Source organism: Mustela nivalis, assembly GCF_964662115.1.
Source record: "Mustela nivalis genome assembly, chromosome: 1".
In the NCBI taxonomy this organism is placed as follows: Eukaryota; Metazoa; Chordata; class Mammalia; order Carnivora; family Mustelidae; genus Mustela; species Mustela nivalis.
In genome coordinates, this window is record NC_139020.1 from 1,444,062 (window position 1) to 1,468,121 (window position 24,060).

The 24,060-nt window shown below is 57.4% G+C and overlaps 1 protein-coding gene across 10 annotated transcripts in view; it reads left to right on the forward strand.

Annotated features, from left to right (window-relative positions):
* The window catches only part of ITGB2 (integrin subunit beta 2), a 49,324-nt gene that overhangs the window by 14,568 nt on the left and 10,696 nt on the right, over nt 1-24,060 (forward strand). For 2 of the 10 annotated variants that reach the window (XM_082719774.1, XM_082719771.1), the window contains 6 exons: nt 11,460-11,590; nt 18,858-18,918; nt 19,210-19,298; nt 21,878-22,058; nt 22,835-23,005; nt 23,496-23,737. In XM_082719774.1, the coding sequence (XP_082575900.1) occupies nt 11,558-11,590; nt 18,858-18,918; nt 19,210-19,298; nt 21,878-22,058; nt 22,835-23,005; nt 23,496-23,737 (777 nt within the window). In that variant the 5' untranslated portion in view covers nt 11,460-11,557. Of the gene's footprint in view, nt 1-23; nt 1,305-3,255; nt 3,406-3,721; nt 3,916-11,233; nt 11,344-11,459; nt 12,910-16,016; nt 18,319-18,857; nt 18,919-19,209; nt 19,299-21,877; nt 22,059-22,834; nt 23,006-23,495; nt 23,738-24,060 lie in introns of those variants that run through there. The other 8 variants (XM_082719770.1, XM_082719773.1, XM_082719772.1 and 5 more) reach the window with 8 other exon arrangements.

Consider the following 24,060-nt stretch of genomic DNA (forward strand, 5'->3'; position numbering starts at 1 on the left):
GGAAACTGAGCTCCTTAATCCAGGGTTGGAAGGTACAAAGTTGATTTGACAAAGGCAGCCGAGACGTCCAGTGGGCACACGTCCCTAAAGATGTCCGAAAGGGGCTTTATTTGGCATTGGAAGAAATGACAGATTGAACAGGAAATGGCAATCCGGTAGGTACCATAAAGAGAGAAATGACCCTGGGACCTGGGCTAGGGTTAGACGGCTCGCCTGACCTCCTGGAACCCCCACCCGTCAGCCCGGTCTTCATACTGAAAGGAGAAATTAGATTCCAGGGGACTGGGAAGGCATTATGACCTTCCTGTTGTGGTAATGAGGATGTTAGCTTCTCACACCCCAGCCCATCACATCTCTGTAGAACGATGAACAGTTTCATTTTTAAATTATTGTTTTTAAAATAGGCACCATGTCCAGCATGGAGCCCAAAATGGGCCTTGAACTCATGACCCTGAGATCAAGACCTGAGCTGAGGTCAAGAGGCAGATACTCAACTGACTGAGCCACCCAGGTGCCCTCCAACAATTCCATTTCTTTTTTTTTTTTTTTTAAGATTTTATTTATTTATTTGTCAGAGAGAGAGGAGTGAGAGCGAGCACAGGCAGACAGAGTGGAAGGCAGAGCCAGAGGGAGAAGCAGGCGTGGGACTCGATCCCAGGACCCTGGGATCATGACCTGAGCCGAAGGCAGCTGCTTAACCAACTGAGCCACCCAGGCGTCCCAACAATTCCATTTCTAACCTGGGCTCAGTGCTTTGGTTATTCTGACAATGTAACTGTGCGCTACTGAGCCAAGGGAACATTCTAGAATTACATTTTCTTCCTTATACAACTTATGGCTTTCCCCAGCGTGGATAATTGCTTAACTTTTTCTGGCTCAATCTCCTTTGCTGGAGCCAAGTCTTCTGCCCTCCAGCAGGTCCTCAGTGTGACCTTCCACAAAGTCAAGTCTGTTGGTTAATCTTTCTGTTCTGGTGAGGGTTGGGCAGTCCCTGCTCAGGCCATAGGCCAGCCTCTGCCCCGGCCTCCTCAGGGTGTCTTTCCTTTAGCCGAGTTGGAAGGAGGAAGCCAGAAAGAGGAAGACTGAGGACAAAAGACCTTCTGCTTGACCTGAAGGCGTAGTTGGGCAGTAAGTGGGGATGAGGACACGTAGGCCAGCATCCAGGACAGTAGGCGGCTGGAAAGGGCCCAGCCCCTCAAACATCTTCCCTACCTTCTACGCTCGCCTGGCTGCCCTAGCACCCGTGTGGCCTGGACTACAGTAAGGATCTCTGTGGCCCTGGCAGGGTGACTTTCTGCTTGTTGGTAAGGATTTGTGGGGGCCCCAGGGAGAGCACTGTTCAGAGCCCCTGGCAGGGCCCACAGTGTTTTCCGCTCTGCTCTGCCCACCCCCTGGGAGCATGCTCGGGCCTCCTCTGCAGCTGCCTCTGCCGGCTCCTCCACCCCCTTCCTGCCCCACAAAGGGAGCAGCGGCTGAATCAACATTGCAGAAGGAAGTTACTGCGAAAGAAATGAAAAAGAAAATAAAAGTGAAGATCGGGGAGCGGTCACGAAAGGACAAGCGCTGGGGCAGACGGAAGTCGCAAAGGGACGCAGGATAGGAGGGTGTCAGCTGGGAAATGGTGTCACGGCCCTGCTGCTGGCCCGAATGCCACCACGCCGCGGCACCCTCTCAAGGGCCAAGCTTGTTCTGTGCCCTTTTATTTTTTTTTAAAGATTTATTTATTTAAGAGAGAGAGGGAGCAGGCAGGGGACTGCTCAAGCAGAGGGAGGGGCAGAGGGAGAGAGAATCCCCGGCAGACTCCCGGCGGAGCACAGAGCCTGGCTTGGGGCTGGATCTCAGGACCCTGAGATCATGGCCTGAGCTGAAATGTAGAGTCAGACGTTTAGCAGACGGAGCCACCCAGGCACCCCTGCTTTCTGCCTTCTGAGCGCTGGGTTGTGTTTCCCCGGTGCCTCCTCTGATGAGTGGGTCCCCCGTTCTCGGGCTGGCGCGTCACACCCGCACAGCACCGTGGGCTGCGCTGCCTTGATCTCCAGACCTCTCCCGGCTTCGGCTAAGACACCGCAGCGTGCCTGGGCATCTTTATAAAGGGAGCCTCGCTTTGACCATCATTAAACTATGTCTTAATCTTTGAAACCTCTTAGTGCTGTGTATTGTGGGAATGTGGCTGGGGGTGGGGAGTGGGGCTACGGGTGCCCCGGCCAGCATTCGGGACAGCCAGAGAATGGAAACAGCCTGCTCTTGCGTCTCTTCCTCTATTTTACATCACTTAGGCTGCCCGCTTCCCCCCACCCCATGCCCAGAATAATCTGAGGGACCGCCGCTCTTTCTGCCTTATAGCACTGTGACATGCTCGTCCCTGAACTGGGCCATGGTGTCCTGGAGGGCGCAGGCTGCGTGCCCTCTGGGCTTCTAACACAGCACTGGGCCAGGCAACACATCCTCAACGAACACTGGATGAAATGGAGTTGATTTACTAGAAGGCTAGAGGGAAGTGGCCACAGATGGAATTTATTGGGACTTTGGGGAAAAGATTTTTCCCAGAATTCTGTTCTTCCACCCCTGGCTTCAGCTTTTTTCAAAACACCAAGCCTCGTCTCTCGTGCTCATGCCCCCACAAAGGCTTCCGCTGGTTGGACCATCACTTCCTCTGTTTCACACCATTATTCCTGGATGGAGAAACCCCTTGGCACGCACCCCAGGACTCCCTGTCTCCCACCTCGCTGCCCTAGTCACTGGCACCACACCCTGGTCTCGCCTGCTCCATGGTGTTGGGGACTGGATGCGCCATGGTCTACCTAGACGTTTCCCCATTACTAGATGGAAGTTAATTACGTTATAGACGCTAATGACCCAGTAAAGACACAGACACTTTGTGGTCCTGGTTGTGGCCACCAGGAAGAACACACGGTGTGCATACTAATACCGTTTACGTAAGTGACGCCAACTGCCCCCCCATTACCGCATCATCTTTCTGAGTTTGCCCCCATGGGAATGGTATCTCGTGTGGTTTTGGGGTCTGTCTTCCCAGTGTCCACTGAGTCTCTGTTCTGTTGACTTCCTTCACCTGAAGAATGCTTGGGATTCACTCATGTTGTTGAATTTCTCATACATTCACGTAATGCCATCAATTTCCCTCTAGGCGCTGCTTTACCTTCATCCCATAGTACGACTGGCAGTGTATCATTTCATTCCATTCAAAATATTTTCTTTCTTTTTTTTTAAGATTTTATTTATTTTTTTGACACACAGAGAGACAGCAAGAGCAGGCACACAAGCAGGGGAAGTGGGAGAGGGAGAGCAGGCTCCCGGCCGAGCAAGGAGCCCGATACAGGGCCCAATCCCAGGACCGTGGGATCATGACCTAAGCCAAAGGCAGATGCTTAACGACTGAGCTACCCAGTACCCCTCAAAATATTTTCTAATTTACCTTGAGGCTTTTGTTTGACCCACAGATTATTAAGAAGTATGGGGGCACCTGGGTGGCTCAGTGGGTTGGGCCTCTGCCTCCAGCTCAGGTCATGGTCTCAGGGTCCTGGGATCGAGCCCCGCATCAGCAGGGAGCCTGCTTCCCCCTCTCTCTCTCTCTGCCTGCCCCTCTCCCTCCTTGTGATCGCTCTCTCTATCAAATAAACAAATAAGATCTTTATAAAAAAAAAAAAACGTGTGTTGTCTCTTTGGTGGTTTCTCTACATCTTTCTGGTTGCTTATCTTCTAGTTAAATCCCACTCTGGCTACAGAACATACTGGGAGTGGTTTCGGTTCTCTTGGATGCATGCAGGAGTCTGTCCTCCTTGCTGAAGGTGCCACGCACACCCTGTGGCTGCCGGCTGACGCAGCAGGTCGCCCGTGTACTTGCTGCACGTGTCTCCGTTCTAACGGACTGCTGAGGGGGCACGGACAAGTGCAGCTGTAAGTGTGCATTCGCCCCATTCTCCTTGCAGCTCTGATTGTGTTTTTGTACCACGAGCCTGTTGTTAGGTGTGCGCCCATTTACAAACCCTACATCTCATGGAATTGGCCCACTGCGGTTAAGTAAAGCCCCACCAGACTGTCGATGGTTTTCACTGCTGCGACAGCTACGGTGATTGAAATCAGCAGAGAACTTCTCTGTTTTCCACCGATTAACATTGCTGTGGTACATCTCCTTCTTCCTTCTTCTTCCTCTATCCCTATCTGTTGCTCTGTCTTTATTCCTCAGTATCCATATTTCTGGCATCATTTCCCTCGGAAATCTTAAGATTGCTTTTAGAGCTTATCTGTTGGAGACTAATCTTCTCACTTTGCCTCCATCTGAGACTGTATTTACTTCTTCATTTGTGGGGAATAAGAGAACTGCAGGAGAATCCAAGGCTGGCAGCCCTTTTCTTGGAGCACTGTGCCACTGTATCCAGGATCTATGATATTTTTTAAAGATTTACTTATTTATTTTTGAGAGAGAGCGAGTGAGTGGAGTGAGAGACAGAGGGAGAGAATCTTCCAGCAGACTCCCCACTGAGCGGGGAGCCTGATACGAGGCTCAATCTCATGACCCTTGAGGTTATGACCTGAGCTGAAACCAAGAGTCAGATGCTTAACCATTGAGCCACGCAAGTGTCCCTGCGCCTATAGTTTCTGATGCTGCAAACCTCTACAGTTTGCAGTTACTCAATGCTTGCTCCTCTGCATGGAATGTGTCATTTTTCTCTGCTTGGTTTTAAGAATTTTTGTTTTTTTTTTAAGATTTTAATTATTTATTTGACACCGAGAGAGAGAGAGAGATCACAAGTAGGCAGAGAGGTAGGCAGGGGGAGAGGAGGAAGCAGGCTCCCCGCTGAGCAGAGAGCCCGATGTGGGACTCAATTCCAGGACCCTGAGACCATGACCTGAGCTGAAGGCAGAGGCTTTAACCCACTGAGCCACACAGGCGCTTCTCAAATGCTTTTTCTATCAACCGTTCACTTCTGTCCTTCTGGGACTTCAGTAATGCAAATGTTATCCAGCCTCTGTCTTTGCCAATCTCTTGGTCATTCATAATGGTCTTCAAGTTCACTCACTTTCTTCCATCTCACCATTCTCCCATTAAGCCCATTCGATGATTTTTTTAATCTCTGTTACTGTATTTTTAATTTAAATCCCATCTTACTCTTTTTCATAGTTTTTTTATCTCTGCTGAAAATTTTTACCTTTGTATTTGTTTCAAGAGTGTTTTCCTTACTTACTGGAGCATATTCATGAGAGCTGATTTAAATGCTTTCTGTGATAGTTTCAACAGCGGATCACCTCAGAGTTAGTATCATTCATAATTTTTTTCTCTTACAAATTCCTGAGATTTTCTTTGGTGTTATTGTCATGTGAGTACTTTTGGACTGTATTTTGAACAATTTGAGTATTACCTATTAAGTCTCTGGATCCTATCAAAATCTCCAACCTTGCTCATTTTGTTTTTGCTGTCAGATCAGCCTGATTAGAAGCAGATCACAAGTTCAGACCTGCTTCCTGTAGACTGTGGTTCCCACATGAGATCAGTTTTCACAGTCTTCACAGTGTTATTTGGATACATCTCACACTTGCATGCCCCTGGGTCCAGTCTTTGACCTTGGCAATGGTCTGTACCATGTTTCAATGCTCAAAGCCTTTCCACACATGTCCAGCTCAAGGGTGAGTCTGGAACATCATACTAAACTTCATGGGATCTTTTTCTAGACCTCCTTCTTATCCCCTACACTCTTTGCCTCCAGAGGCCTCCCTCCCTGCTCCTCTGGTTGTGAAGTGGGGGTTGTAGTCCCCGCACACTGCTGAGTATCTCCGGTGGCTACATTACCCCGGGCCACAGGGGGAATGGAAGATTGCAGTAGCTTCTGCTGAAATAAAATAAAATAAATAAAATAATAAAATAAAATCTTCTGCTGCTCCCACCCTCTTGGGAGCACAGGTTTAGGGCAGGAATTGCCTCTAGGGTAAGACTAGGACAAAGAAAAGCAGGCATTTCTCCCTCTCTCTCTATCCATCAGGGCATCTCTTCCCAGCCCAGAGTCCAGAAAGGAGGGCTTCTCTTGGCCATATGCACCGCTGTTCTGGGGTGCAGGATACCTTGAATTAAGCCAGTGGTTTGGGGGGCAGGACACCCCCATATCAGTCTTTCATCAAGTTTTGATTTCTTGTCCCTATCTTTCAGAAAATTGTTCTGTTTCATTCTGTGTGATATTTTTAATTGTGATCAGAGATGGAGGGCAGTGTGCTTGTTTGGTCTCAGGAGGGATTGGAAGCTCCTGGTGACTTCTTTTTACTCCTAAATATTCTTCATTTTGTTTCATTTGTTACAGCTTCATTAAGGTAGAATTTACATGCCTACATTCACTAACTTTAGGTATGCCACTTAATGATTTTAGCAAGTTTACAGAGCTGTGAAATCATCACCACAGCCCAATTTTAGCACATTTCCGTGACCCCACACTCCTCTTGCTCATTTGTAGTCACTCCCTATTAGTTCCTTAAAAAAAAAAAAAAAAAAAAACTCAACACTACAGCAAAGTGTGAAGACCAACATCATCAAACACACATACCCACCATCCTAGTCTGTCAGATCTTAACGTTTTACCTTACTTTGCCCAGCATTTTTTCTTCTTAAAATGATAAAATTGAAGGTCTCTGTACTTCTCTTCCAGGACCGCTGTCCCCTGTGCCTTCAGAGGTGACCACTGCCCTGAACTTAGGATTCATGGGCATGTGGGTGTCTCCAGCATCACGCAGGCTACGTGGTCACACCATACAACCTACTGTAACTCGTGCGTAGGTCAAGGTTTTGAGATGTGTCCTCCGGATACACACAGCTCCAGAAAAATACTTAAATGCCCACGCATTATCCCGCCATACGAACATACCATAGTGTGTCTACCGGTCCTACATTAGGTTTGCTGCCAGTGTCTCAGGATGCTGGGTTTTTTCTTCAATGTCACCCTTTGGTTAACACCTGATTTTCTTATACTGTGCCCATGAATTCGCCTCCTTGTGACCTTTGTGCTTTAGGGCATGTCGAGATGTCCTTTGTGGCTTAATACATGATCTGCTCATCGGTTACAGAGGCCGTAACCCTCAAAGTGTTCACAAGCCTCCTCTGCATCTGTTTCATCTGTTCGTTTCTGAGAGAAGGACATTAAAGACCTTTGCTGCGTTTGCATCTGGGTCCCTTGGCTTATGTGTTTGTCAGTTTCTGTTCTATGTGTTTTGCAGCTATTTTTTTTCTTTTCTTTTTTTTTTTTTTTAAAGATTTTATTTATTTATTTGACAGACAGAGATCACAAGCAGGCAGAGAGGCAGGCAGAGAGAGAGGAAGAAGCAGGCTCCCCGCTGAGCAGAGAGCCCGATGCGGGGCTTGATCCCAGGACCCTGAGATCATGACCCGAGCAGAGGGCAGAGGCTCAACCCACTGAGCCCCCCAGGCACCCTTGCAACTATTTTTAATTTGTGGATGATAAATTCCATGACCTCCATCATTCCTTAAGCATTTAGTACTTTTTTTTTGTTGTTGTTGTTTTTTTGAGAGAGAGAGAGGAGAGGGGAGGAGCAGAGGAGAAAATCTGAGGCTCCACGCCCAGCGCAGAGCTCAGTCCCAGGACCCTGAGATCGTGACATGAGCTGAAATCAAGAGTCAGAGGTTTCACCAACGGAGCCCCCCCAGGTGCCCCTTGAGTTATTCCTCTTGATATCATGTCTACCTAATTGTTAGTATTCCCTGGCATGTGATGTGTCTATCATCCAGTCCTTTATTTTTGACCTTGAGTGTCTGATTTAAGTTTATCTGATAGACAGAATTTTTGGCACTTTTTCCTTTTTAACTGTGGTAAAAAACTAAAACAAAAACATAACATAGGGATGCTTGGGTGGCTCAGTCAGTGAAGCATCTGCCTTTGGCTCAGGTCACGATCCCAGGGTCTTGGGATGGAGTCCCGCATCGGGCTCTCTGCTCAGCAGGGATCTGCTTCTCTCTACCTCTCCTCCTTGCTCATGCTCTCTCTCTCTAAAATAAACAAATAAACAATTTTAAAATCTTAAGAAAAAAGCACAAAACATAAATGTAACCATATATCCCACCATCTTTTCCCAGTTTTGAGTGTGCAGTCCAGATGTTCTGTCCACATTGTGAGCAAACAATCTCCAGAACTTTCTTTTTTTTTTTTTTTAAGATTTTATTTATTTATTTGACAGACAGAGATCACAAGTAGGCAGAGAGGCAGGCAGAGAGAGAGAGAGAGAGAGAGAGAAGCAGGTTTCCTGCAGAGCAGAGAGCCTGATGCGGGGCTCCATCCCAGGACCCTGAGATCATGACCCAAGCCGAAGGCAGCAGCCCAAACCACTGGGCCACCCAGGCACCCCCAGAACTTTCTCATCTTGCAAAACTGAAAGCATCCTCCTTCAGCAAATTTACACTTCTTTTTAAAGTTAAAAAAAATTTTACTCCAGAAAATGTACAGTCGCGACAGTTGACAGAACAGGTTCATGAATCCAGATGCCCTCAACATTTGGTTCCACGATCGTCAACTTGGCCAGTCTCGTTTTCTTTATAGCTTTACCCACTGCTGGTGCAAAATGAAAAAAACTTTTTAAACATTTTAAAGAGAAAGAAGAAGAGGTTGACTGGAGCGCGTGAGGACAGCCGCACAGGTCGACAGCGCTCACGGGACGACCGTGCTCAGGGACCCGCGTTGGTGCGGAGTTATGTGTGTTTTTACACGGAGCTCCCCATGACCACGACGAAGTACATTCCAGAAAACAATAGACTGTCTTATCTTTAACCCACTCCTAGGTGCCATGATTCCTGAAATTCAGGAATATTCTAGAACATTCTTAGTGTATGTGATGCTATGTGACTTTAATCTTATAGGAGTCAGGGAGGGTTTTTTTGTTTTTCTTCTTTTTATGCTTAGAATGCTCCTTTTCGGTTATTTTTTCAACGAAGCAGATATATGGTATGTGCTTGGGGCAGAATTGGAGCAGAAGTACAGCCCATGCTTCGAGGTTTTGCTGAGTCATTTTGATCAAAAGAGATTCATTTTGATCTCTGCACTCAGCAGGGAGTCTGCTTGGGATCCTAGGGAGTCTAGCTTCCCTGGGGGCCCCGGAGCAGGGCCTACGTGTCTGGAAAGGCGACATCTCCTTAATTTTCCCACCCTCCCTCCGTCACCCCTCCCCCGACTCATTATCTGGCAGCAAATCCGGAACACGGCACCGCGTCCTCCGCAGATACTTCAGTGTGTAACTCTTAAAGGCGACAACTCTTGAGTATAATCACAAAATCTATCACACCTAAGAAAATTAACAGCACTTTTCTTTGAAGATTTATGTACTTATTTGAGAGAGAGTGAGCGGACACAGGGGAGGAGAGGCAGAGGGAGAGAGAATCTCAGGCAGACTCCGTGCTGAGTGCAGAGCCCAGGGCGGGGCCCCACGCCAGGACCCCGAGCTCATGACCTGAGCTGAAATCAAGCGCCACATCCTTAACTGATGGAACCCGTCGGGGGCCCCAACCATAGTTTCTTAATATCACCCCCTCCATACATTGCGATTGGCTGATTTTCTCCTAAATCTCTTAACCCGTGGGTTCCTGAGCTGGGTCTCCTTCCCCCACTCTTCTCCCTTCGTGGTTTGTCTCGCGGGGTTTTGCGGGTTGAATCCCTGTGGTGTCATTTGACACATGCCTCCGTCCCCTGTTCTTCCTGTAACCCCGTAGTAGATCTAAAGTCTTGGTCCGAGTTCGGTGCAGAAGTGACAATCATGATGTCTATTTTATTAGTGTCTAAATTTGTACTGCCCTTCACCCAGGTTGCGCCACAAAGGCGCGTGCACAGTGCGTGGTATCCGTCTCTGTGGTGTGGTGGCCAGTGACAGTCACTGCTCTATCTAGTGAGGCCGCACCGGGTGTGGCGTGGGGACATTCTCAGTCTGTGCTTCTTTGTTATTCTCTAATCGTACTGTACAGTCCGGATTCCCTTGATAGAGAGCATGTAGTTGGAACTCATCTGTCTCTTTATTTTTAAAACCCAATGCAATAATTTGTTTATTCGAAGTGGGAGACGGTAAGCCCCTCCTGGGTGCTATGGTTCCTGAAATTCTAGAATATTCTAGAACATGTGAAGCCATTCCTGGGTTGCCTGGGTGGTTCAGTCGGTTAGGCGTCTGACTCTTGATTTTGGCTCATGTCATGATCTCAGGGTCGTGGGATCGAGCCCCGTGTCGGGCGGGCTCTGCACTCAGCGGGGAGTCTGCTTGGGGTTCTCTCTCCCTCTGCCCCTCCCCCCACTCTGTCTTTCTCTCTTTCTCATAAATAAATAAAATCTTAAGGAAAAAAAACCTCATTCCCAATATCTTATTGTATGTTTTTAATTTATAATCTTATTTTTTCTATTTCTCTTGTCTTTTCTAAAACAAAAATTGTCATATTTTCTTTTTTTACAGATGTATACATCCTATTTATATCCTTAAGAAGGCTTTTTGATCGTTCTTACGTATAATATTAAATACTTCCTAACAAAACGTCCGTTGACGCGCACCAGAGACGGCAGCGCGCTCCCCTGATGCTGCGGGATTTTTGTTTCAGATTCTTACTATTTTTACGTCTGTTTTAAAACCTGTAGTTATTAGGCTTCCTCATTTCTGCTTGCTCCCTGCTCACCTTTGCGTCCCCCAGCCTCCCGTCCCTGTCGGATCTGTCCATCTGTCCGTCTGCCTGTTGCTGGGGAGCGTCTGTGCACAGTGCAGGGAGCCGGGTGCCTGGTCCTGCTCGGGCTGGAGACGTCTGGCTTACCTGATCGATCCGTGTCTCCTCTCCTTGCCCCCGTCCCCACTCGAATCCCCCCCACCTCGTGGCATTTTCTTGCTCTCTGTTCTGTCCTGCGAGGGCACTAGAAGCCCCCCGAGGGCAGCAGTGGCCTGTCGCTTGGGCCGCTTGTTGGGGTCCTCTCCTGTCACGGGGTGTCTGGCCCTCTCTGTCCCCGGGTCTCTGCTCTTGGGCGCTGCCCGTCGGATGAGCATGGGCTTTGTGCACCTGCGTCCGTCTTGCGTCCTCCTGCCTGTGTTGGGGCCGATTCTGTCCTGCTCACGGGCTCACTCCCAGGGTCACTGTGCTCCTGAGTCCCTGTCACACTTGTTGTTCCCTGACCACAGCCCTCAGTCCCAGCACCTTGTTCTCCGATGGCTGCAGTCTGCAGGCCGGGCCCCCGTCCCAGCGTGCAAGTCTGCCGTCCTCTGTCCCTGCAGGGCACAGCCCCCTCCGCCCGCAGGGGCGAGTCCGGGTGCCACCCTAGGACCATGCCCGCAGTACTCATCCCTCACTGCTCCTCACGGGAACGTGCATAAGGAAGGGCAAGGCCCTCGCGGGCTCCTGGGGTCCTCCTCAGACACCCGTGGGCGGGGCGTGCGGGGGCCGGGGTCTGACGGCCACCTGTGGTGCAATCGCCCCATGTAAGCACTTCCTGCAGAGCAGCTTGGAACAGGAAGCGCCGTGCCCTCCCCATCGGGGCTCGACCGTGCAGCGGCCGGTACCGACGAGGCTGACGCCCCTCCCTGCCCAGCCAGAATGCCTCACCGAAGTCACCAGGGCATCAGCGGGGTGAGTGGACGGGGCTCCTCTGTGTCCAGGCTCTTTTTCTAGAGGGGAGCAGTTGGGCCCTGTGGCTCTTCCCCGGGGAGTGGCCCAGCCCTGGAGAGGGCCCTGCAGACCTGGTCCCCGTTACCCGCCCTGGGCTTGTCTGCTCTGGGCTCCCTTTCCCGGAGATCCAGCAAGGGGACTGCTGCGCCCACCGTGTCCAGAGCCCCACAGAGCAACGGGAGCGTCTGTAACCGGCGACAGGACCGAGCATGGCCGGAGGATGGGCCCTAGGCTCAGTCCTTCGCCACTGGGTCTAGGGTCTCTTGACAAGTCCCAGACACTTACCGAGCCCCTGACGTGGGGGCTCTGAGGCCCTGCAGGGCCAGGAGGAGGCCTGGGGGGGCAGGCGAGAACCCCCCAGAGGGGCCAGAGCGGGTGGAACCAGGGCCGTGCGGGGAGTCTGGGGGCCCCAGCCTGCCTTCCTCTTCCTGCTTGGGACCCCTCCCCACCATGCCCCTAAGGTCGGCCGTGGTGGTCTGTCGCCCCAGAGTCTGTGTGAGTGAGTGTGTGTGGAGGTGGACGTGCTGTGTGAAGGCCTGTGAGTGTGAGATTGTGAGCACGTGTGCACAAATGTGCAAGCGTGTGTTTACATAAGCGTTAGAGGATGTGAGCTGTGCAGGTGTGAGTGGGTGTGTGTGCGTGTGTTGTGTGTGCGTGTGTTGTGTGTGCGTGTGAGCTCTCCCGCTGCTGGGCCCACCTCTCCTCTTCAACTCTCAGAGGGTCTCAAGCTCCGGCTTGCTGCTGTGAAGGTGTCACAGGACAGCTGGGTTTAGGGGACAGATGTCAGGTGTGTGACTGCACAGCTCACTGCGAGTCTCCTGGGAGCCTGTCTCCATGTCTCCTGGGAGTGGGGGGCAGAATCCGGGGTCAGCCGGGACCCTGACACGGCCGCACTCCACACCACCCCCATCTCACCTCCTCCCGGTGCCCCGTCCTCTTTCCCTGACCCGGGCTGGGATCCTGCCGGCTTGCCCAGCTGGGCTTGCCACACCTGGAGGTGGGGGACTCCTGGGACCCTGCTGGACAAGGAGGAGGGGCAGCTGGGGGCGGGCCCCCCGCAGCCTACGGTCCTCGCAGAAGGTTCCACTGCCAGCTGCGGAGCCCTCGCTCCGTCCCGCATCTGGTGCAGGCACGAGGCTCCACTCCGGGGACGCCAGCTGTCCAGGTAACCGCAGGCTGGGCTGCTCCGAGTGGCCCGAGCTAGGCTTCTGTGACAGGGAGGGGACCAGCTCTGCCGGGGTCCCTGCACCGGGGCTCACACCTGTTTCTCTGCGGAGCTGGTAAGCAAATCCAGGAGGGAGGAGAAACGGGGAAGGGGCTCAGCATGGCCCCTGGGCTTTGCCCCGGCCTTGGGCCTCCAGGAAATCTGGGTGGAACTCCTAGCCCTGGGCAGAGGCCTCAGGCCCCAGGCCAACGTGGGCATTGCCTAGAGATTTCATGAGGGACGGAGCGCCGAGACCAGCAAGGGCCTTGCAGACCACTGTGTGGAGGACGCTGCCCGCTCTCTGGGGCGGGAGGGACTGGGGCACCCCGGGAGAAGGCCTTCCCGCAGCAGGGGGAGACCCGTAGCTCAAACTCCCTTGGACGCTGTAATCACATGTATGATTCAGAACCCCCTTCCCTGTGGGGTCGGGGACCAAGCAGACCCCGGCTTCCGCGTGAACCCCTGGCGTGGCTCCCCCGCTTGGTGCAGACATCCCCGTGTCAGCGCCCAGACAGAAATGTGGGTCCTGGGGGACAGTCGCTTTTCCTTATTCTCATGAAAGTTGCATTGTGCTCCCACACTTTCTCTGCTGTCGGGGGCCCCCTGGGAGGGCCTCCCGGATGGGAGAAATACTTTCCAGCTGGACAGCTGGGCAGGCAGCACCGGCATCTGGGGCCGGAGTGGGCAGCAGCCAGAGGGCAGCCGCTGGGACCACCGCTCCCGCCCATGGCCCCCAGGGACATCTGCCTGTTTGTTCCTGACTTCTAACACCTCCTTGTCAGGACACAGCCCTGCCCTTCGACCCTGGATTCATTACACGTCCTCTGTTTTAGGTACAGATCTGTTCTTTTAGGGTCCATCTGTCTTGACATTTTCCTCCGGACTCTTGAGGTGCAGAAGCTTCCCGATTCAGATGTACATGCTCTCCTGGTCCTTGCATCATCCTGTGTCCCCACGCGGAGCCTACGTGGGCCTCTGCTGTGAAGGGCCCCTTCCTGGGGAACCCCCACCTGTGCTCTCCGCCTTTGAAGGCTGGGGCGCAGCCCACTCACAGTCTCTGACGCGGCCACGGCCACGGCCGCGCCGCCCGCCCCCGCCGTCGCGGGCCGCCCTCTGACCTCTCTAACTGAAGCCGCGTGGCCCCCTTCTCCCAATTTTGTTGCCTTTTTCAAGGAAACAGGTTCTGGCGGGTTTGTTGATTTTAGCTTTTTGGTTTGTTTTCCGACTCAGATGCGCGCCCATATCCGCACGTTTCCGCCTCCCTGTCCAGAGCTTTCCCGGTCTTTCCACCACTTCTGAATCGGCGTCCCGTCCCGTCCCCTCCGTCCTCGTCCGCGGCCAGACGCTCGGGCATCGGCCGCGGACACAGGCTTTCCACCGCCGGGGCCGAGGCTGTTCTCTGCAAACACGATCTCGATTCCTCTTCGACGGGCGAGATGCTCTTTGTCCGATCAGCATGGGAGCGCGTCTCACCGGGTTCCCACAGTCACGAACCGTGGTCGGCTCTGGGGCCTCTTGTCCTGGACACCTTTCGCAGATGCCTGTGGGGCTGTGCAGAGGACACGCAGGCCACGCCTGCTCCGGCCCCTGCTCCTTCTATCCCTGTGTCTGTCCATCTGTCCTTCTGTCCAGAGCCTCGAGCTCTGAGCACCGGGGGTCCAACACACCCCCACCCGTACCATGTGGCTTCTGTCCAATTCTGTGTGTGTGTGGTTTTTTTTTTTTAAGTATCTATTTATTTATTTGACAGACAGAGATCACAAGCAGGCAGAGAGGCAGGCAGAGAGAGAGGGGGAAGCAGGCTCCCTGCTGAGCAGAGAGCCCGATGCGGGGCTCGATCCCAGAACCCTGAAGCCATGACCTGAGCTGAAGTCAGAGGCTTAACCCACTGAGCCACCCAGGCGCCGCGGTGTTTTCTTGGGAAAAGCCGAAACGACCCCATGTCCACACTCCGTCTGTGGCGCAAACAGGCTGATGCCCCGATCAGCTCCGTTGTGCGCATTTGCTTTTTTCGTCCGTGAAGCAGCCGTGAGCCGTCCAGCTCCCGGGGTGAGTACGGACCGAGCACAGCCGGGTCCCCTGCGTCCCATCTTTTTTCTTTATCGTTTCAGCGGCTCTGAAGTTCATTGTTTCATCAGTTGCATGTGACAGCCGGTGCCCATCAGGCCAGGCGCCCGTCATGCCGTCCCCCAGTGCCCCAGCTCCCCCCCACCTCCCTTCTCTGCCTCTGATCTTCGAACTTTCCCGCCCGCCAGCACCTCCCCCCACCCCCCAGGCTGCCCCTGTCACCTGATTGGGCATGTCCCTTGTAAGCCCCGGGGGATTGGCCCTCTGGCCCCACAGGCCTGCAGGTGCAGTGAACCCTTGGAGCTGACAGTGGCCTGGTCTGAGGGTTTGCACTTTTACAAAACCTTCTTCTTTTTTCTTTTTTTAAAAGACCTTATTTATTTATGAGAGAGAGAGAGAGATGAGAGCATGAGATGGGTGAAGGTCAGAGGGAGAAGCAGACTCGCTGAGCCAGGAGCCCGATGTGGGGCCCCATCCCCAGACTCTGGGATCTTGGGCTGAGCCGAAGGCAGTGGCTTAACCAGCTGAGCCCCCACCCAGGCGCCCAAAACCTTCTTCTTTTGATTCGATGCGAGCCTGCGGTCAGGAAAGGATTCTTGACAAGTTTTCTGTGCAAAAAGATGGTTTTATGAAGCACGAGGACGGGACTCGTGACAGAAAGAGCTGCCCTGGGGGGTGTGAGGAGGAGACGGTTATGCTCTTTTACGTTGGGGGCGCAGAGAGAAAGGAAATTTCTAAAGGGATTTTCTGTAAGACTTAAAAGGGTCCTGGAGGTCAGGCTACTGGAAGCTGAGGTTGCTTCTTGCCTCCAGCAAAGCCTGAAGATCCTGCTGTTGTGAGCTCCTGGAGGACCCTCCCGGCTCTGTGTTTGTCCCCGTCTGTGTGGTGTTCGGTGGAAAGGGGATTTCATTGTTTCTGCATTTGTTTTGTCTTCCTTCCTCCTCCGTTGGACAGGAAGCCTGGTCTGACACCAGCTTGCTGTCTCTGACTCTGCCTGCTGCCCACGGTGTTCTCTTTCTAAAGTTTCCGCTTTTCCTTGTCTTTTACCAAATATGGGCTGCGTGTGCGCGTGTGCGCGTGTGTGCGTGTGCATGTGTGTGCGTGTGCGCGTGTGCGACCTGGAAGGAAGGTGCTACGCCGCTCCTGTAACGCTCCCTCGGCTCTCAGACCCTCGCTGTCCAGACCTTCTGCAGGCGACCCTGCTTCACTGCATTCGTTTGGGGACGGTGGGGCCGGGGCGGGAGCGCGCTTGGCCCGGGGTCGCTGGCTCTGCAGGAAGCCACCCGCGGGGGACAGACCCACGACTTCCGGCAGTTGCCCCCAGGCTGTGCCAGCGTCTCCACCGCGGATGGGGCGTGCAAGGGTGGCTGTGTCCCCAAGTCCTCACAGCCGAGGGCGCTCAGGCACTGTGGGTCCCACCCTGCTCTCTGGGGAGACAAAGGCCAAAGGGCGGGCGGAGCGGGGCACCCTCCCTCGGAGGTAGGGTGGTGGGGAGCGCCTGAGCTGGGCCAGAGGCCCGGCCCACCCTGGAGCCTGCGTCCCTCCCCCTGCCCCGGGCTCAGCCTAGGCCTCCTGCTCCCAGGTCCCTGTCCCTACAAACAAGTCAAGGGCCCCCGGCGGCCAGTCCTGTGGTGCTGCAGAGGCACGTGCTCCCGGCCGGTCCCCCACTGGGAGCCGGAGGCTGGTCCCCCACGGAGGAAGTCAAGGCAGCACGTTCTAGCGAGGCGGGCTGCCATCCAGGTTGGGTACCCTGTACCGCTGCAGGGCGGCCGGCAGGACAGGCTCTGAGGGCCCTCGCTCGGTCTGTGCAGCTCCACGACGTCAGTCTCAGGCAAGGCCCAGTCCCGGCCACTGGGCACGCCTGCCGCTGCCTGAGGGCAAGGAGGGAGCTGGCCTGCCCACTTGCCTGGGGCGGAGGAGGACAGGCTGCGGGCTCTGCCTCTCTGTCCTCCCTCTGAACTCCCAGAGCCGCTGTGTGTCCGGGCATCCTGCCCCCAAAGGCTGGGGGACACGCAGACTGGGGTGCAGCTGTCCCCATGGCCACACCGTCCCCGTGGCCGCCCCAGTGCTCCCATGGGCAAGGAGTGCTTTGGGACAGGGCAGCTCCCCACCCCTGCCCAGCTTCCCAAGGTCAGGGTCAGGACCTCGCAGTCTGTGGGTTAGGAAGTGAGGTCCCTCCCTCTCAGTGGGAGGAGTGTGCCTGCCGAACCGGCACCCGGGTCCACATCCTGCTGGTGCTCAGGGCCCACAGAGCACACACACTGGTTGTTGGGAATGTTTGGGGCTCGGTAGTAGGGCAGCCGCTGCCCCAGGAGCTTGGTACCAGCTCACCCTGCCTGAGCACGGGTGTGGCTGGGGTGCTTGGGAAGGAGCCTCCCACCTCTACTGGGGGCAGCCTTGGGGCAGGGTGGTGGGGTTCCCTGGAGGCCGACGTGCCCTGGACAGTGGCCAGGCAGGCCCAGGGCTATGGGGGGAACACTCGAGTCAGCACGGGCAGTCAGCTGTGAACTTTGGAGGGACCCAGATCGAAGCTGGGACTGGCCACAGCTGGCCTCGGCCTGAGCCCCACGCGCCAGGCTGGGAGGCAGAGATGGGGCCTGATGTGTACCCGAGCTGTCCGCCCCCCACCCCCTTGGGCCCATTGGCCGCTGCTCTGACCCAGGAAGCCACTGCACTGTGTGGTTCTGCTTTTGACCCCAAAGGGGAAGGATGGAGCATTCTGACATTTTTGGGTCCTGATTATAATCTTGGTGGGGACCAGGGAGCAGGAGGGTCACCTCCAAAAAGATGGGAGCCTGAGGCTGGGCAGGGCTTCGAAGCGCAGGAGGCCCTCCCTGCGACCCCCCCGCCCCGGGCACGGCACAGAGGCAGGTGTTACAGGAGAGTAAAGCGAGGCCCACCTACAGGCCACGCCCAGAGCCCCACAGGCCGAGGTCGGTCTGGGTTGTGGCCTCTGCTGGCCCTGAGGATCCCCTCCTCGGCCCTCCCCAGGCCGTGTGACGGGCTGGGTGGCCCCGGGAGCCTCACAGGCCTGCTGCAGGGGCAGGAGCCGGCATTCACATCACCTTCTCCAGTCGAGCAGGCCCCTTCCTCCTGCCACCCCTGATTCCTGGCTTCTCCGCACCGGGCTGCTCTCTGGGTCGAATGAGAAGACCACAGCCAGCTACAGAGCTCTGAGACGGGGGCGCCTACCTGCACGGGCGTTCCAGCTCTGGGCCCAGCCCCTGACCGGGGGCCCTGTAGGGGGAGGGCGAGGTTGCCCACGCTGACCGCAGCCCAGCAGGCCGTGGGTCAGAAGGCGCCCCTCTCTGCCTTGAGGACCCGAAACAAGAGCCCAAACACCGGGCCTCCCCCACCGACCGTGGCTCTGGGGGCGTCGGGATCCGTCCGAGCCCAGCCCGTCCTCGCCTTACTGCAGGTGCCGGGTTTCTGAGGACAGTAGGTGTGCCCAGAGAAAATCACCGTCACCTAGAGCCATGGCCTTGGGCCAGGCAGGCCTGGACTCTGTGCTCGCCCTCCGGCAGGGGTCCAAGCCGGTGGCTGGCTCAGGCCTCGCACCTGGGATGTGCTCGGGCGATGTCTCGTCCTTGTCCTGGTTCTGGGGCCACCAGGAGGCCTGGGCCGGGTGTGGCTCTGCTCTGAGCCCAGCGCTCAGTTCCCGGGGCTCAGGCGTGACCCGGCACGTGCAGCCCCACACGTGCGATGTGTGCGTGTGGTGTGTGATTGTGATGTGTGTGTGAGGTGGGCACCCACACGTGTGCGTCCTGCTCGTCCTCTGAGGCCCTGTGGGCACCCGCCACACCACTCGGGCTGTCGGGGAAAGGCGGTGGCTGGGGCTCACCCCAATTCTCCCCAGCCAGGGTGGAGGGACATGGGGCCGCCCGGTGCTGCGTCTGGAGGCCGCAGCCCAGCATCCGGGGTGCAGGGCCGCATCAATGAGACCCCTTCCCTCCACAGGACATGCTGTGCCAGCGCGCCCTGCTGCTCACACTGGGGGCTCTGCTCTGCCTCTGGTCGGGTGAGTTCTCCGCATCCTGGGTCGGGAAGAAGGGGGCCCCCGTGCTCCTGGGCTGGGTTCCAGCCGCTGTGGAAGGACTGTGCCCCAGGGAGCGCGTCCCAGACCCCGGCCCCCGGGTCCCCACGTTCTGCAGCTCCTGGAGGCCTGGCCCCAGGCCGCCGGCCTCCCTCCTGCCCTTCCTGGTCCTCCTGCGGACCCCCCTCCTCCCCCGCACCCCATTACCGCTGCCCAAGCACCCGCGGCTCTGTGCTGGTGGCCCGGCGCTCACGGAGCTGTGTCGTCTCCCCGCAGCCCTCTGCCAGGAGTGCACCAAGTACAAAGTCAGCACATGCCGGGAGTGCGTGGAGTCGGGCCCGGGCTGCGCCTGGTGTCAGAAGCTGGTAAGAGCCGCCGGGCACCGCTGGGCCCCTGACGGGCCTCACGCCCGTCCTGCGGGCCCGTCCCCGAGCTGGGCGCCCTCTCTCTGCCTCTGGAGCTGCTGGCACCCGGGGTGCCACCACTCTGTTCCCTGGGAGGGTGGGAGCAGCCTGGGGCATGGCCTGTTCGAGAGACAGACAGACAGACCCAGCCTCACCCCAGGGTGGCCTCGTACCCCCTGACCAGGCAGGAGCCCTGCCCAGAGGTCACGGGTCACGAGGAGGCATCCAGGGAAGCGAGAGGAACAGCTCTCAGTGTGGAAGGTGTGGGAGGCTCCACGTGGGGAGCCTAACTGTGCCGCGGTCTCCTGTCCTGCCCGGCTGTGGGGCCTTCCGCGACGGAGAGCAGAGACCTCCCTCCCCGTCCCCTCCGGAAGGACGGCCAGGGCACGGCCCGCAAATGCCAGACCCACCCTCCTCCTGGACGGAACCCCCAGATCCCGACCACGGCTCCTCCCCCAGAGCCCCCCAGATGCCGACCCCGCCCCCTGCCCTGGGGGGGTCCCTGAGGTTCCGGCGCTGCAGGCGTGGCGGGAGCCCCGCACAGGTGTGCACACACTATGATTTTCTCGCGAGCACTCGCAAGCAGACTGCGGCCCCGAAGCCCGTTTGTTGAAAACGTCCCCTGTCCTTCTCACGCACAAGAGGCCCGCCGGGGACCCACAGTACGCTTTTCCAGGACGGGACAGCTGCCCCGACGCTCAAGCCCATCTGCCCGCCCTCCGCAAACATTTCCAGCTGTTCCAGCAGTGCCTTCGGCGGCGTTTGCGAGGAGCCAGGCTCCCGCTCTGCCGGCGGCGGTCCTGTCCCTTTAGTTTCCCAGAACCAGGACAGAGGAGCCCCCGCCCACATCACGCACCCTTGACATTTCTGACCAGGGCGGAACGGCCACCGTGTCCACGGCCCGGCATCTCCTCTGCTCCCGCCCAGAAGCTCCTGTGTCTCGGCCAGAGCCCCGCACGGGCTCACACCGTCACACCGTTGTCCCAATGCGAGTGACGCTAGCTCGGCCCACTCAGCTGATGTCACTGTTCCTCTACAGTGATTCCGTACTTTGTGGGGAGCTGTGCCGGGGCCAGGAGACCCCCCCCTTCCCGTCGGGCTCACACCCCTCACGTCCGCACCCCGGGGTGATCGGCGCCGGCGTCGCTCGGTACCGCGAGGGGTGCCGTGGGGTCCATAAACTCCCGTAACGGCTTCCGACGTGAGGAGGAGTTTGTCCTTCTCCGCCGTCTCTCTCCTATCTGAGCGGCCCCACAGAGGGTTAGAGTTCTGTTTTATTCCGTCACTGTCATCGGAGGCTCAAATACTTCCAGCTTGGTCCGCGGGGAGCCGCTGCCCCGGCTGGCTCTGTGTCCCCCAGCACGCTCCTCGTCGCTCTTTGGAGCGCTTTCTGACTCCAGAGTCAGTCGCCCAGGCCCAGCCCTACGTCCCCAAGCCTGGAACTCCCGTTTCCCTGGAGGTTCCCGGGTCCCTTTCAGGAGAAGCGGCTCCTGACACCCGCCGCGCACTTCCTCCCTGTCTCCCCCCACGACGCTCCACGCTCCGATGGGACCTCCTGAGCGGCCGCGAGCAGCCCACAGAGACGCTCAGGGTGTGGCCTCCCCCCTTGGATGCGGTCCGGCCACAGCGGGGGTGGGGGGACGTGTCCTCCAGCAGGCCGCAGCTCCCCTGCCCCTCCGTAAGCATACTCGGTTCTGCGGAACCTCCGTGAGCTTCCCAGTGGATTCCACGGGAGGCTTTGTCGGTCCCCGGGAAGTTCACTTGATTTCTCGAGTTCTCCGAGCCTTGACGGAGTCCTGCGGGGGAGCGCCGGCCCCCCTGCCCCGCGGCCCCCCTAGCCAGCCCCGCACGGCGCCTTGCCCTTCCCGAGTCTCCTTCCCCGCAAGGAAGCAGAGACAGGTGTCCGTGCCCATGGAATGGGGGCCCCGCTCCTGCCCCATTTATGGGGGCGAAGTGGGCATGAGGACACTGCCCTGAATCCAGGACCCCCACTCTCCTCTCCGAACCGCGAGGCCTGGCCCGGAGTCCGGGTCTGCGCGCCGGGTTCTTGGTCTCACGTGTCTTCTCTCAGGAGGGCACCTCTACCGAAGCGTCTGCTGCTGGAGGGGACAGCCACTCCGGCCACCCCGGCCACTGCTATCCTCCCTGGCCACCCTGGCCACCTCTGGCAACCTCAGGCCAGGTGCCCCAGCCGGCGGCTCCCGGCCCTGGGACTGCTGAGCGACCGCATCGGCCAGCCTGGGGCTGGACACATGGGTCCTTCAGTCACTGCTGTGGGAGGCAGTGGCGGCAAGCATCCCGTCCCCCCACTGGGGTGATCTTGGAGCCTCACGGGGAGGCCGTCAGCACGTGGCTAGCTTCCTAGCCGCCCAGCTCCCACCCACACTCACCCCTGTGAGGACACCTGTCTGGAACCCCAGGTGCAAATAAGGAGGGACAGCCTCTTCGGAGGACCCCGCGGGTTGGACTTGTGCAGCCCCCACAGGGTGGCCCCCACGTGTCCTCTGCCTCTTCCTGACCCCTGAATGCCCCCCCCCCAGAACTTCACCGGGCTCGGGGAGCCGGACTCTGTTCGCTGCGACACCCGGGAGCAGCTCCTGTTGAAGGGCTGTGTGGCTGACGACATCATGGACCCCAGGAGCCTGGCTGAGACCCAGGGGGACAGGAAGGGCAGCCAGCAGCAGCTGTCCCCACAGAAAGTGACACTCTACCTGAGACCAGGTAGGCTCGGGCTTGGCTGGGGGTGAGTCAGCGTGTGTGTGTCAGTCCCTCTGGGTGCCAGGGCCCACCAGTGGCACAAGTGTCCACGTGGCCAGGCCAGGAGGCAGGTAGGTGAGCCCCGAAGACTGTTGGAAACCTGGAGAATATTCCCCTGTGGGCCTCTCCCCTCTGCCGGCAGGAGGATGCCCCCACACCTGGTGTCTGCTGCTTTTGCTCTGTGTCCTTCCCAAATGGGAAAGGGAACCATCTGGGGAACACTATTCTGTCCCACTCTAGGAACGCCAGGTGTGCTTGGCAGAGTCAAGGTTCTGATAAGTCCTGCAGCCAAGCAACCTGAGCGACTGTTTAAGTCAGTGTTGCTCAAACTGATTTGACCCCAGAACCTTGCCTGTGCTCCAGGAGGCGCCCTTCAGGAAGGGACGTGGTGAAGAGCAGGACCACGGGGACAGGCCAGGGCAGGGCTGGGGTGGAGCCTGCCCTGTACCACTGCCCCTGGGCTGGGAACCAGGCCCGCACCCAGACTGCTGGGGTGCTGGGCAGGGACAGAGCAGGCTGCCCAGGCCGCCAGGCCCACCTGCATCTCAGCAGTGCTGGGTGAACTGGAGCTCTCAGTGGTAGATTTATGTCTGGAACGTTCTGTGGGGGGGATGTGGTTCCTTCCTGAGGTGCCCTGTGACTTGTCCGCAGGCCTCAGGGAGCAGTCGTGAGCATTTGGGGACCCATAGGGGGTATGTCAGTGCCCCCAGACGTCCTGACTCTCCCGTGTCTGTCGGCAGGTCAGGCGGCTGCCTTCAACGTGACCTTCCGGCGGGCCAAGGGCTACCCCATCGACCTGTACTACCTGATGGACCTCTCCTACTCCATGCTGGACGACCTCATCAACGTCAAGAAGCTGGGGGGCGACCTGCTCCGGGCCCTCAACGAGATCACCGAGTCCGGCCGCATCGGTGAGGCGACCCCCCAGTCCCAGCCGGCCCTGTCGCTCACATGCCTCCCCACGGCCACGCAGGGCAGGGCACTGGCGGGGGGAGTTCTGCCAGGGACCCTCATAGGGAGGGTTCCAGGGGAGGCCCCCTGGGGAGGCCCCTCCTGGACGCTGGCTCCCCTGACACCGTCATGCCACGCGAAGGTCTGTGACCTGCACGGCGGTCACACCATCGAACACACATGCCCGCCCACGGACCTGGTGCAAGTCAGGGGCCAAGGGGACACCCGCGTCTCATCTCGGCCCCCTCCCCGGCCGTTGTCCCCGCGTGCAGGACACGCACACGCTTGTGCTCACACACTCGTCTGCCCCCACGCTCATGCATGTGGGTGTGCGCCGTCCCGTTCTCTCGCCTGCCCTGGTGCGCAGCAGGGAAACCGAGGCTCGCGGGCAGACCCCCTCCCCGCCTGGGGCCGCCCCTGCCTCCCGACCTCACCCCGCCCGCCCCCCAGGCTTCGGGTCCTTCGTGGACAAGACAGTGCTCCCCTTCGTCAACACGCACCCCGAGAAGCTGAGGAACCCGTGCCCCAACAAGGAGAAGGAGTGCCAGCCTCCCTTCGCCTTCAGGCACGTGCTGAAGCTCACCAACAACTCGAACCAGTTCCAGAGGGAGGTCGGGAAGCAGCTCATTTCCGGAAACCTGGACGCCCCCGAGGGCGGGCTAGACGCCATGATGCAGGTCGCCGTGTGCCTGGTGAGGACCTGTCCCCGGCCTGGCCCCGGCCTTCCGCAGACCTCCGCCCTGCAGCCACAGGGCCGGCGGCGGAGGGTGGCCCCGTCGGACTCAGAGGCCCCCATCGGCCCCGGGGTTTCCGTGGGGCCTGCCGCTTGCCCACACATGTCACCGTGGGCCTGTGACACTGGGCCACCGTCCACACCTCCGTCCGGTGCACGATCTTGCAGGGCGAGCCCATGGAGCAGTGTGGCACTCGCAGCTCCTAAATGGCATCACCCCTGCCATGGCTCCCCCCCAGGGAAGGCGGCATCCCCCCCCAGGCGTCCCCCTGTGTGGTTTCA